This window comes from Cyprinodon tularosa, unplaced genomic scaffold (assembly GCF_016077235.1).
Source record: "Cyprinodon tularosa strain WSP-4 unplaced genomic scaffold, ASM1607723v1 ctg209, whole genome shotgun sequence".
NCBI lineage: Eukaryota > Metazoa > Chordata > Actinopteri > Cyprinodontiformes > Cyprinodontidae > Cyprinodon > Cyprinodon tularosa.
In genome coordinates this window covers 258,880-272,249 of record NW_024038774.1, presented here as the reverse complement: position 1 = coordinate 272,249, position 13,370 = coordinate 258,880, and the positions used below count along the sequence as shown (strand labels likewise).

General features: G+C 38.1%; 1 protein-coding gene across 4 annotated transcripts in view; it reads left to right on the top strand.

Moving 5' to 3' along the window:
- frmd4ba (FERM domain containing 4Ba) overlaps positions 1-13,370 on the top strand; it is a 55,677-nt gene that overhangs the window by 19,833 nt on the left and 22,474 nt on the right. For all 4 annotated transcript variants that reach the window (XM_038285224.1, XM_038285222.1, XM_038285223.1 and 1 more), the window contains exons 2-8: positions 2,713-2,778; positions 2,906-3,000; positions 4,670-4,762; positions 5,705-5,789; positions 6,953-7,009; positions 7,320-7,342; positions 12,656-12,739. In XM_038285224.1, coding sequence (XP_038141152.1) covers positions 2,713-2,778; positions 2,906-3,000; positions 4,670-4,762; positions 5,705-5,789; positions 6,953-7,009; positions 7,320-7,342; positions 12,656-12,739 — 503 coding nt within the window. The remainder of the gene's footprint in view (positions 1-2,712; positions 2,779-2,905; positions 3,001-4,669; positions 4,763-5,704; positions 5,790-6,952; positions 7,010-7,319; positions 7,343-12,655; positions 12,740-13,370) is intronic.

Genomic DNA, 13,370 nt, shown 5'->3' with positions numbered 1-13,370 from the left:
TTTTTCCTCTCCACTGTCGCTACAAGCATGCTTAGTGTGAGGGATTGCATTCGAGTCAATGAGTCGACGCAATCAAATGGTTTTCCTTAGATGGAAAACTTTGAATCAATTTCACTGTATGATCTGGTGAACTGTCAAGTGTCTTGAGATGACGTGTTGTGAATTGGAGCTAAATAAATAAGCTGAATTGAATTAAATTGTAAATTTACTCTCAGTCTTCTTGAGGGTACTTCCCTAAAAAAATATGAAAAAAACCCACAGCTTTGGCTAATAAATTAAAGTGTTCTCCTGTCTTTTCCATCCTTTTGACCAGGGACTCCCCCATCTGCTTAGATGGTTGTTTCTTTCCTTTAATAATGTGGAGAGATGGGTTGCAGAGCAAGTCACAGGTTGTAATAAAATCCACATTTAGGATGGAGTCCAAACCATACTTTGTTTCTCTGGATGTATGTTTATGTTAGATCTCCCTCTGTAAGTCGAACATCTGTCCCATCTGAATTATTCACAGCCTCTAACTGGTTTGCTTCCAAGATATTTCATGTATTTAGCATCATTCATATTTGCATCTATTTCGTCAGCTCTGGCCAGAAGAAAAGCAATCTTGCAGCATGAGACTGCCACTAACATCTTTCATCATAGGACTTGTGCGTCCAGGTGACTATCCAGTACTAGTATTGCATTATTTATAGTATTTTTGATTTATGATAAATGTAAAACTTTCACCTAGGCTTCCGTTGCTTTATTTAAACAATTTAATTCTTAACAGTCTTTCATAAAGGCCATATTTGTGAAGTGCACAATTAATTAGCAGTTGTTTACAAATATATTTTTGGGGGAGTGACTAGAGTCAAGGTGTTCAGTTAAGAACAGCATCTGTAGGTGACTTTTCTGATTAAGTAAACATATTTAAAAAAGATTTTCATTTTTTTTCCCCTTCCATTTCAAAATGATGTGCTACTTTGTTGATCTATCACAGAATACAAATAAAATACCTTGATGTTTGTGGTTCTAAAAACAGCCCCTGGAAAGGTTCCGTTGGTGTGAATACTTAAACAATGGACTTGTTGCTTAAAGAAAATAGGTTGCAATTTTGAGCCACAAGTCATTTTGAAAATGAATGTGGATTTTTGTTTTAGCCATTAACTCAAAATCATTATTGACAAAGTGTGTTCGTCTCTTTTTCCATTGATGGCTCTGGTTAGCAGTGGTCCGTCATTGGACTGGCACTAGGAGGAACGGTTGTGTCAGGGTCCTGCCCTTTGTTTAGGTTTATTTTTAGTTTCTCTGTAATTTTGTGTCTTTGTAGTTGTTTTCTGCCAGTGTTGTGTTTTTGTGTTACTCCCTGTTGCCCCCTTGTGCCAGTTTCCTTTCGCCTTGCTCCCTTCTAGTCACTTCTATCACTGCTCCGTATCAGCTGATTACCCCAGTCTTTATTCTGTTTACCATATATACTCTCTCTGTGCAGTTCTTCAGTGCCAGGTTCTTGTTGCCTCATTGCTTAGTTCCCCGTGTGTTGTTTCTCCCTGGTATCTCCTGTTTTTTTTTTTCTTTGTTTTTTTTTTTTTTTTTTTTCTTGGATTATTTCCTGGATTTGTGCTTCTGTTGCCATCAACTTCCCATTAAATCAGGAAACTCATCTCTGCATCCTCTTCCCTGCATTTGGGTCTTTATCCAGCTTCCATCAATACCAGTAGCTCATGATGTAAAGGCTGATTTCTGAAGAATCTCATTAAAAGAATTGTGTTTACCAAGATATATTATCATTATAGCACATAAATACATACTTTCTTCAACATTTAGAGCCTGGATGCACAGAGCATTACAGAGCCTTTACATCTGAGACCTCGGGGAAATAGTTAGCATTATGCTAAGTTGGCATGACCGCTGTCAAGTTGTTGAATGCTGGTCACAGAGACGTCCTTTTGTGGTTTTGGGTGGTGAAAAATATGAAGTAGAAAAGCAGCTTGTAAACTATAAAGACATATTTGTTGTGGTGTTGAGAAGAACACGTCATAGAAACCAAGCCACAGGGCGTCCTCCACCCCTGTGGTCAAAGTAACTGGACTTCAATATAAAGCCGACTTTCCAGCACACAGACTAATTAGCTTAAAATCAACTTTTTTACTGACAACAGAGAAATAAGGGACACTGTGGACACATTCTATGACAGCAGATGGCTCTATTAGTACAAAAAAAAAAGAAATCAGTCTCACATTAAACATTAAAAGCACATCAGATATTTTGAAAGGGAAAGCCATTAGACTTTGGACAATGAACCTATTATATGTGTATGGAATATTAATGCTTTTACAGATACTTATGCAGATGTGGTATACTTTTTAATTGGACAATTTTGAAGCCCACTAAGGCTTGCTTTTTTTAATCTGTATGAAAAATATTTTTTGGTCATTTGGGGGTTTCTTTAATTGCACTAGTGGGATAGACTATCTATCCTTAACATTACAAGAAAAACTGATTGAGCCTTGAGGCAAAAGGCATTGCGTTTCCATTTGTTTCATCACTAGAGGAAAAGAGAGGAGGACGACGAAAATAAGGACACATGGCCAAAAACCATTGTCAGATCTTTGAATTTTTGTAAATTAAAACAAAAGCTAATATATGGTTAAAGCCTTCAGTTAAAACATTAAAAATTAAAATTGGAGATTGTTGTTTTTTTTGTCTCAATGAGTGTACTTTGTTTTGCTCCCTTAGATGACAGAGGGCCGTGTGTCTCAGATTCACCTCCTTGGCGGCAGGAAGCTGGAGCTGTTGGTTCAGGTAACTTAACACTTGAGGTTCATTTTTAGGGAAAATATTATTCTCTTTGTTTAAACTCTAACACTTGTTGATCCGTTTCCCTTCTTTTTTCCTCTTTTTCCCTTGTATTTTCCTCTGACCCATCCAGCCTAAGCTATTGTCTCGAGAGCTGTTAGATCTGGTGGCGTCTCATTTTAACCTAAAGGAGAAGGAATATTTTGGGTTGTGCTTCGAAGATGACAAGTGAGTACATGTTTTCATATTAGAAATAACAATGTAGAAATTTAATTGAATTTCCTTCAATAAAGAAAGTCATTGGGGAGCTGCTGAGCTTGATTCAGAACATCGTCAGACAATGGAAGGGATATTTTGAGGATCTCCTCAATCCGACTGATACACATTCCATGGTGGCAGAAGAGACTGGTTGCTCGGGACTAGACTTAATCATCACCTTGCCTTAAGTCATGGAGGCAGTCAAAACACTCCACAGTTGCAAGGCGTCTAGGGTGAATGAGATCCACCCTGAGAACCTTATGTTGCTGGATGTTGTTGGGCTGTCGAAGCTGACTCACATCTTCAACACTGCATGGCAATTGGAGACTGGCATACTGGGGTGGTGGTTCCCCTGCCTAAGAAGTGGCCTATGGTTTATGCCAGGTTGTTGGATATGAGAGTTTGGCTGATTTTCGAACCTCAGCCCCAGGGGGGAGCGGTGCGCGTTTTGTTCTGACCTGGAACAATGGACCAGTTCCATACCTGCTGCCGGGCCCTCAATGGGGCTTGGGAGTTTGCCCAGGCGGTCCAAATTTGTTTTGTGGAACTGCAAAAGGCATTTGAATGTGTCCCTAGTGGTGACTTGTGGGGGGAGCTCCAGGAGAACTAGGGTCAGGGACCCTTTACTAGGGACCACCCAGTGGTTGTACAAGTGCAGCAGGAGTTTGGTCCACACTGCTGGCATTAAGTCAGACCTGTTCCTATCTATGGACAGGATTTCTAAGCACAGTCACAGGCCTGAAGGATATGATTTTGTGACCAGCAGAGTTTGTTCCTGCTTTTCGCGACTGAGACCTACAGCATGAGTTTATTTCCACCTGAGTATGAAGCTGAGGATCAGCTCCTCCAAGTCTGAGGCCATGGTTCTGACAGGAAATAGGTGGCTTGCCCCCTTCAGGTTTGAGAAGAATTCCTGCCTAGAATTGAGGAGTTCAAGTATCTTGGGGTACTGTTCATGAGTGAGGGGGAAATGAATAAGCTTGATAGATGAATTGATGCGGCTGCCACTATAATACAGATGCTGCACCCACCTGCTGTGGTAAAAAGAGAGTTCAGCCAAAAGGCATAGCTGACGATTTACCAGTCAGGCTATGTTCCTACCCTCACCTATGGTCATGAAATTGGGATTTTGACTAAAAGTATGAGATCCAAACAGCTGAAATCAACTTTCTCTCCAGTGTGGCTGGGCACTCCTTTAGAGGTAAGGTGAAAAGCTCAACCATCAAGGAGAGTCTCAGAATAGAGCCAGTTCTCCTCCACATCAATAGGAGTCAGCTAAAGTGGCTTGGATGTCTTTTTCGCATGCCCCCTGAAGGCCTCCCTCTGGAGGATTTCTAGGTGCATCACACTGGTTGGAAGTGTCAGGGTGATTAGATTTGCTTCAAACTGGATATTAGCTCTTCAAGGCCCATTTGAAATGATCAGTCCCTGAGAACATCTAAACTTCCTCCAGCAGAGCTGGATGAGGTGTGTGGGAAGTCTACTGCTTCTGCAACAGATGTGGAAGTAAGCAAAACGATGAGGAGTACGATACGAGTATTACATTAGTGGAGCAGATGAATTTTCTTTAATAAGAAAGGATAGGGGTGGATTTTGCAATATTATGTGATGTATGATTTATTTTCTCATTGCTGCTCAGCGGCCAGAACAACTGGCTCCAGCTGGATCGTAAAGTGCTTGACCATGCCTTCTCCAAGACTTCGGGGGAATTAGAACTCAAGTTTCTTGTGAGGTGAGTGTTGTAACTTTCAAAGCTTGCCTTATGTAACACCCGGAAGATTTAATCCAATGGTTTTGCATTTCCGTCTCAAAAATCTCTAAATACAGTGCTGTAAATGCTGCAGTCTAAAATCAGGATCACATCCAGAAATACTGCAAAGGTGTGGCCAGCTAGGGGCTGCACTTTTCTATGCTACTTCACTTTTTCTCACATTGAGCCACAACCTCGTATGCATTCTATTGTCTGCTAAGTCACATCTGGTAAGGAGCAAGTAAAATGTAAATGAAACTTTTTGAAAATTACATTTGAGAAAAAGAAAAAAAGTGGACAGAGATACAGAGCCAATCTGAGTGTAAATACATAGCAGCATTAATGTAGATTAATTCTAGCAAAGTAGCATTAATCTGAATGGTCTTTGTTCCTTTCAATGATAGATATGAATGACAGGAAAAAGTCTTATGAAATTTAGATTTTGATTGCTAGCTTTGTAACCTTTTTGGAAGTTTGTGCTGGTATGTAACAATATCTATGGTTGCTTAAAACCAAACCCCATAACAGAATTTTGGATGTTATAGGGAAATCAATGGGTAATGTGCATTACTTATGGCACATTATAAAAAGCAATGCAATTAAATATGGATGGGCATTTTGAGAATTAATTATATGATTATAAAATTGAGGTTGTGTATCCCACCTTTTAAAAAAAAATATATTATGTTCAATCTAATTCAAACCTAAAGCATTTCCATTATGTAGTACAAGTGCCTTAAACTAGGTGGTATTTTTATTTGCCCCTTTAAGATCAGTGACATCTTTCAACCAGCAGGTGGCAGTGAGGAAACACAACTTATGTTTTGTAGAATGAAACAGAAGTCATTTTATTTATCTGTAGATAATACTGAATATATGCATATGTATTAATATTTATGCTTATAAAAAATTGACTCTTTACAGGTTTTATGTCGAGAAGATCACGCTGTTGAAAGAGAATACAACGGTGGAGCTTTTCTTCCTAAATGCTAAAACTTTAGTGTTTAATGTGAGTTGTTATTTTAAGAAATATCATAATTTTTTCTCTTATATTTGTCAAATATGGCAGTTGTTTCTGTTTTTTAAGTTGGATGTTACTGCACAATTACGTTTTTTGGTTGCTCTTTTTATACATGACAGATTTTAAATGGCTTTACTGTGCAAGATGGGCTTTAAAAAATACCTTACACACTTTGCAAATAGTACAAAAACTGTTTTGTAATTCTTTAAATCAAATTAAGGGTTAATGCTCGTAGAACAGAAGATGATTCTATTGATGGCTTATTTATTATTTAGAAATTAATCTAATATTAATTACATAAATATATTACTGTTATTCTTTTCATCTGTTTTATTTAGATGGCCACATATGTAATTACTTGTTCAACACTTACTTTATGTACTTAGCACTTTAGATTTTTAATTCAGTAGTTTTTAGGATGAACTAACGGTATTTATATACAAAACAAATATATCTGACGTTGTTGTTTGTGTCTTGGGAATCCCATTTTACATCTCATGAGTTTCTCAAAATTGTATTGTCTTATTTGGGTTCCACATTTAAGGTGCTATAGATGCTTTAAAATTCTGTCTTTGAATTAAATAGAAATAGAAATGCCCGCTCTAAAATCTGAAAATGAAATATATTTAGACCTTAGAAAGGTTCCAGAAAAAACACAAACATATCTGGTGTTGGTAGTCGACACTTATCTCCTAACAAGTGAAGAATACACTTTTACGGGACGCCCATGAATGCAGCATGAGATCAAACGTTGCATGGTGTTCTGTTTTTTTCTTTCGCGGGGAGAGCTGACTGGTCACCATGGGGACGGAGACTGTTGAACCTGCTAAAGGACCGTACCACTTCACCGAGGGGGCTTTAACTTCGAACAAAACCTTAAAATAGTCCGCCTGTCCCTCATGGTGATTTTCGCTTTTTACAGATTGCTCCATGATGTTTAGAACACACAAAAAAACAGAGAAAACATCTTTTTAGTAGGTTTAAACCCCGAAATGTCGTTGCCGCGGTGGTTCAGTCGGTAACGGTGGGACCGAGGTACGGTCTCGAAGTATGGGACGGGAGGGTTTACTCTCTAGTCAAGTGTTTCAGACAGTTAGCGCTGTGCTTCATGTTTTTAACAAGCCTGCCGTTTTCATTTATTCTCCTAACAGGAAACTATTGAAGTGGAGAGCGACAATATTTTCAAGTTAGCCGCCTTCGCGTTGCAGGTAAGAGAGTTTTTTTTTGTCGCAGTCCCTCCATGCTTTAATGTCACTCACCCCCCAGTGAGAAAAAAGGAGGACGAGCTGAACATTTGAAAATGTTTGTCCTTCGAAGGGGTGGGGGGGCGCTTAAATCTTTTAAATAAAGTTAAACTTAAGTTTAACTCAATAATAATAAGAAAAAACACCTTAAAACGTAAGTTTTAATAGCCAGCTTTGTAACATTTGTAGAAAGCTACCGATATTTAACATTATTGTACTAGCTTGTCAGTGGTTAAGTGCTGTTTAATCACTAAGTTATTCTGATCTTTTTAAGGAGGCAAAGGGAGATTATACCAGGTAAGAGACCATTATTCTTTCTCATAACTTCAAATCTATGTTTCTCTTATCAATGTTTCGTTTTAAGTTTAAAAAAATCTTTCCTTAGAAATGTGTTTGTGTAAATTAGGCTAATAAGTTAATTGGTGATTTTTTGTTTTGTTTTACTTTATAGATTATGTTCAAACTAAAATATTGACATATGCTGCTAACCAATAGGATTATAGAGGGGGGACAAAAGCCCTACACAATTTCTCGTGTTAATGTACAAGGAAGAAGTGTTTGGTCAATACTGGGTATCCTAAATAATGGTTGTTAATGTATAACCTTACTGGCTTAGATTTCATTTTAGCTTGAACCTACGCTCAGTTAATAATTGTCTTAAATTTGTCTGGAGACAGAGCTAAACTCTTGTTTACTCTGCTGACTCTATCCATATTATTTACGTCATGTTAACAGTGCTTTGTAAAAGTATTTAAACCCATCAGAATCTTAGTTCCTGTATATATATCATAACCCCTCAGATCAGTATGTTTTATTACAATTGTGTTGGATAAGCCTTAAAAAAGTAGGGCAAAATTATGAAATGGAAGAAAAATTATACACCGTTTTCAGGATTAAAATAAAGCCAGGTTGTGCTGCAAAGATGTTGAGGAAGGTCACAGGTGTAATATTAGATCTGTACTTTTTGAACTACATGCAAAATGCTCCAGTTGGCAATAAATGTGCAAAACATGTTGGTGGCAGCATTATGCTGTGGGGATTTTTTCCCCTAACAGGGACAGTGATTTTGGCAAGAGCTGCTGGAAACAAGGGTAGCCCTCATAAAGGGCAATCTGATCCTAGAAAATAGCCTTTTAGAGATTACAAAATGATTTGAAATTGTAGCAAAGGTTTACATTCCAACAGAAACGTGACCCTAAACGTACAGTTACTATAAAGAAGTTAAATCTTGCTAAAACAAAAATAAAACAAAGCTGTCATATGTGGACCCATTATATATACTGTATATATCCCATGTACCTTTTTCTTCCTTTGGCACCTTCTTCTTCTTCTCTTTTTGACTATTTGAACTGATGTAACGAGTAAATTTATCCACTGTGAGATCCATAAAGTCAATCAATCGAATTGGATAATATTTAGGTTTTGGACAGACCTCAGACATTAGGAGGGAAACTAAGGGAAACATTTTAAGAAAAAAAAAAAGTTATTATCTAGATGTGCAGGGCTTTATAAAGGCAAACCCACATTTTGATTTTTTGGAAAATTTAAGACTCACATTATTTTTTCTTTTCAATTCACACTCAAACACTACTTTAAATTGGATGAGCATTTAAAGAGACCAAAATGTTAAGAAATGGTTAAAAAAAATGTCAGAATGTGAAATCTGTTTTGGTTAGCTTCGCTCAATAGAAAATGCCCATCTATAAATATGCTGAAACAGACAGAACCATGAAAACCTGCAGCTGTAGTTGCAAATAAAGGTGAGTGTACAGAGAATTCAGAGAAATGATAGACATGAACTTCAACATGTGGAGCACAATCAATTCCTTTCAACGTGTAGTGATTGCATCATCTGTCAATAAATGACATACAGTTGAGGAGACACAGTATTTTTGATTGGACTCAGTATAAAACCTCCATGGTCTGTTCATTAATAGTGACTTTGTTTTCACAGTGGGCTTGACCTGCTGATAATGTTCAATGTTTTATTTTAACAAGTCTAAGAGGTGAAGGGCATTAGCTGGCAGTAGTAAACATTGCTCAGACTGATAGTGTCAATGAGCAAACTGCTGCAGCCGAACCTGTGTTGTCTCGCTGCCTCCGAAGGCCTCTTTGTCCATTATGCAAACAAAAATTTGTGCACAGCAAGGAATGTTGTGCATGTAGTTTTGAATGGTGAAATGTGCAATGCTGAAAATGCAGTTTGTCTTCTTGTTGAACCATAGGCTTTTGTTTCCCTGCAGAAAAGAAATCCCGCCAGGCGGCACATGCTAGAGCTCATTAAACAATTATTAGTTATTTACGAGTGCACCTGACCAGATAAGTAACTATTACAAATGGTTTCAGTGTCTTCAAATTTTCTTTTCAGAGTTTTAAAATGTAAACTCCTCTGCTTGTTCTAAATGTTCGGCCTGTGAAAGTTGAACTTTCACTTCATGTGGGTGTTGGGATGGGCCGTACTTTGTCCTGAGTCTAAAAAAAACCAATAAAAGACAACACCAACTGTTCTCTGGTTAAATTCATTACAGCGACTCACATCCAAATTACGCTGTCATTTCACCTCTGCCAAGGAGGTTACATTTTTAGTGTTATTGTCTAACAGATAAACATGAAATAAATTGTATCTGGAGGAAAACTAATGTGTATCGCCTGAAACAATCTTCATGGTAAAACGTGGTGTAGATAACATCATGTTGGGATACTTTTCTTCAGCAGGGACAGGAAAGCCAGTTTTGAAAGCCATGCATCATTTTCCTTCACTCAACAGTTATATATTACTTTGTTATGGTCTGTTACATAACATCCCAATACACTTCGGACAAAATTCAAATGCAGTATTTCTTTATGGAGAACTTTGATGATGTCGATGAGGTATGAATACATGCTCATCTACAGCTTGGTGTTGTAACAGATCCACAATATAATATCTTATTTGTCGTTTAGAAAACTGTCGAATGGGTAATAATAATCTTTCTTCTTGGATCCTTTTACCTACTATAAACATTGTCCTGTGTCAGTATTATGCATTCTTGTCAGCGATCCCCTTTGTTTCCACTTTTTTCAGAAAACTTGCCCAGAAAATCCCCCGTGAATCATACAGTATAAATATGTCTCCCCTTTCTTGTATCAGCAGCCTCTGGTCCTAGAGCAGTAGATTAGCTGTGGAGGAGTCAGGGAGGTCTCCTCCTACAGCCAGCTGCCTTAAGAGGGATCAGCAGGACCCACTGTCCAATTGCAGACAAGTTGGCGTCAAGGGGACTGACTGTAGTCATGTTATTGTTGCGGGGTGGGCCAAACCCCTGCTGTGAACTGAATTAATGCTCCATCAGGTTGCTTATTGTACTTCTGCTGTTGTAGAACTCCCCAGTTAAGTGCATTGTCTTACAATGCTCTACTTATTCACACTTTACTGCTATTGGTTTCACCACCTGCAGCTATAATCCACAGCTGAGTGCAACGTGTAGGGTTTATTCTGTGGGGGTTGGTTTAAAGGATCAACGAAAAAGGAAGGAAAACAAAATTGATTGATGCTTTTAATTATGCCTTAAGAGCAACCAGGGGATTTTTTTTTTTCTCCTTCATTTATAATTGGAAGCACTCTGAAATGCAGTGTTGGTTCTGAGTTTTTTTTTTTTTATTCCACTACATATGTATATTAACTGCCTGTGATTTGAAATGATCTTCAGTTAGTATGAATGGAGATTTCCCACACACGCAGCAGCATTACACCCAGTTTTTGTCCACAGTTCTATTTGCAGGTGTGGCCTGTAATTAGTGGCTCATTCACAGCAGCCTGCTCTCTCATTGTGCTCCCTCCGAAGTCCCCAAGTCTCAGCCCTGTGGAATAGCTGACACATGAGTATTATCTCTCCCACCCTGGGCAGACTGCTCTGGGCTGGGCTGCACCGGGTGTAGGAATCGCCCACATGCTGCGGGAAGATAACAGACATAGTAATGAATTCCAGACTGCTGACACGGCAGCCTGGCTGCGGAGTAGATCACCCCAACAGCACCAGGGCCTGAGCTCCCCATAAAATGTATGCCATCAAACAAGCAGCCAAGTGCCGTGGCAGCAAACCCAGTCAGCCAAGGAGAGGGAGCTACAGGGGAGAGTGGCCTTATAGCAGCTCCACATACCAGGGTCATTATATCTCTGCCTTTCCATGTTGGAGGGATGTTGAATTACATTACTTCTCCTGAGAACAGATGAACTGATTTATTGAATGATAAAGTTAACATAAATGGCTTTTATATTAATCTACCAGTCCTTTTTTCTTTTATTTATTTATTATTTTTTTTGCATCAGGGTATGTTTAGAGGTAATCTTAATATTGATCTCGGTTCTCTATGCTACATATTTTAAATCTTTTATCTTTTTTCTCACTCTTTTGTACACTGTCTTCATTCCTTTAATAGCCTCTCAAGTTTAGTATTTTAGCTTAAATTCATTAAGAAGCCGTACAAGGAAATGGTTTTGGCTTCCCAGTTATGAGGCTACATCCACCTTTATGAACGCGCCATGGTTTATTCATGGTGGTCTGAACACCCAGGCATCACAGCTAGTGTCTGAGAGAAGGTGGGGTGAGTTTGATCCATTTGAAAGCTATACAACAACTTCCATTCAGTCATTTATTGAAACAACATCTACAAAGCATTTAAAAATTGTGAATAATGAAGAAATTGTCTAAAATAGTTGAAATGGGAAAAATATGCATCCCTGCTACACTATAAATTCTTGGGTTAATCCTTCAACTGCTACTAGATTCTATCATCATTACCACAGGAACTGATTAGTGCAATCCTGCTCCCCTGTTAATGCAGAACAATTGGATTATTGAGCATCTCTACTCCTTGGTTTATTTACTTCCTATAAGAAGTGTTTTTGTTTAGTTTTTGCTGCAGAGCTACAAAATCCAGTTATGCAATCTGTTGACGAATATTTAGAAAAAAAAAAATTATGCATGGACAAACCATAACTTAACCAATGAACATGTCTAAAAAGTCATTAGAAAATTTAAGGCCAGTTCAAAGGATGGTTCTATAAGGATAAGCTCAGTTTAAGCAATTGCAGCCTTTAAAACATTTCTCTCTGTTCTCTGAAAGGCCTCTAATGAGTCAAAGGGTTTGCAACGGAGCTCTGGCAAGACATGAGTAAAAGTCAAGTTTAACTTTGGCAGGCAGTCATTTTCTTTATACTTGATATTGAAAAAAGAAAAAGAAAAAAAACAACAAAATCCTCTGTCGTTTCACCTTCCCACAAAGAATTGAAAATAAGAGTTATTGCTGCTGTGCCTTCAGATAAGAAATCAAAGCTCCCTGAACATGTGGAGAAATAGTCAAATTTTTGGACTTGGCTTGAGATCTTTTACATAAACCTTTGCCTTTTGCTGTCCACATGTTCTGCTCTTATTTTAGGATCATAAACGGATGTAAAAATACCTTTTAACTCACAAAAAGTAGAACTTCCATTAATTGGTTGTTGACAAACCATGATCAGTTGAGAAGGGACACTCACACAGCAATTGTTGTGTGAGTGCATTTCTTGCATTTGAGTATATGATGAATAATTATATATGTTACGTTTTTAAGTTTCTGTATCTATTTCTCCAGTGCTGAGACTGCAGTGTCAGACCTGAAGCAGCTACCAGTTCTGCCCACCAGAGTACTGAGGGAGCATCCTTCACTTCATTACTGGTAAGATACGTGAACCCCAAAAGCACTAGAAGCTAACCTGATTTCAGTTCCTTAGCAAAAAACAGCTGCTATAATAAAGTTTCCCTTTGTTTAAAGGAAAGTAGAAACCAAAGTTGTGTGGCCCATTCCTAATCTTTCTGAGAAGCACCTTCCTGTAAATACTGATTTCAGCTGTTTCTGATATCTATTTTTGAAAACTACACTTTGCTGCCTTTTTTTTCTAGTCTCCCTGCTTGAGGAAATCATTTATATAATGGCTCTAAGCAATGTAATTGTGTGTCTGAGAGAGAGTGTAAGTTATAGCCAATTACTAGTAACTGTCTCCATGTGTTTTTCCTGTTCCTGTTCTCTCTCTAACTCCAATAGGTGTTTCCGTCCTATTCTCAGAAAAACAGAAACTGTGAATAAGGCAGGTGTCATTCTGGTTTGGAGTGAATTAACCAGGCAATGCAAAGTGTAATGTTGCCATACATTGATGTTTACCTTTGTTGCAATAAAGTGCAAGTAGAGGTATCAAGCTAGCACCAACCACGGATCATTAACAGAGCAAAGTTTAAAGGAATTTGTTGCAATTGAGCAAGTTGTACTTTGTTTATTATGTCAGCTAGTATTAGTGGTTTTACATGCCATC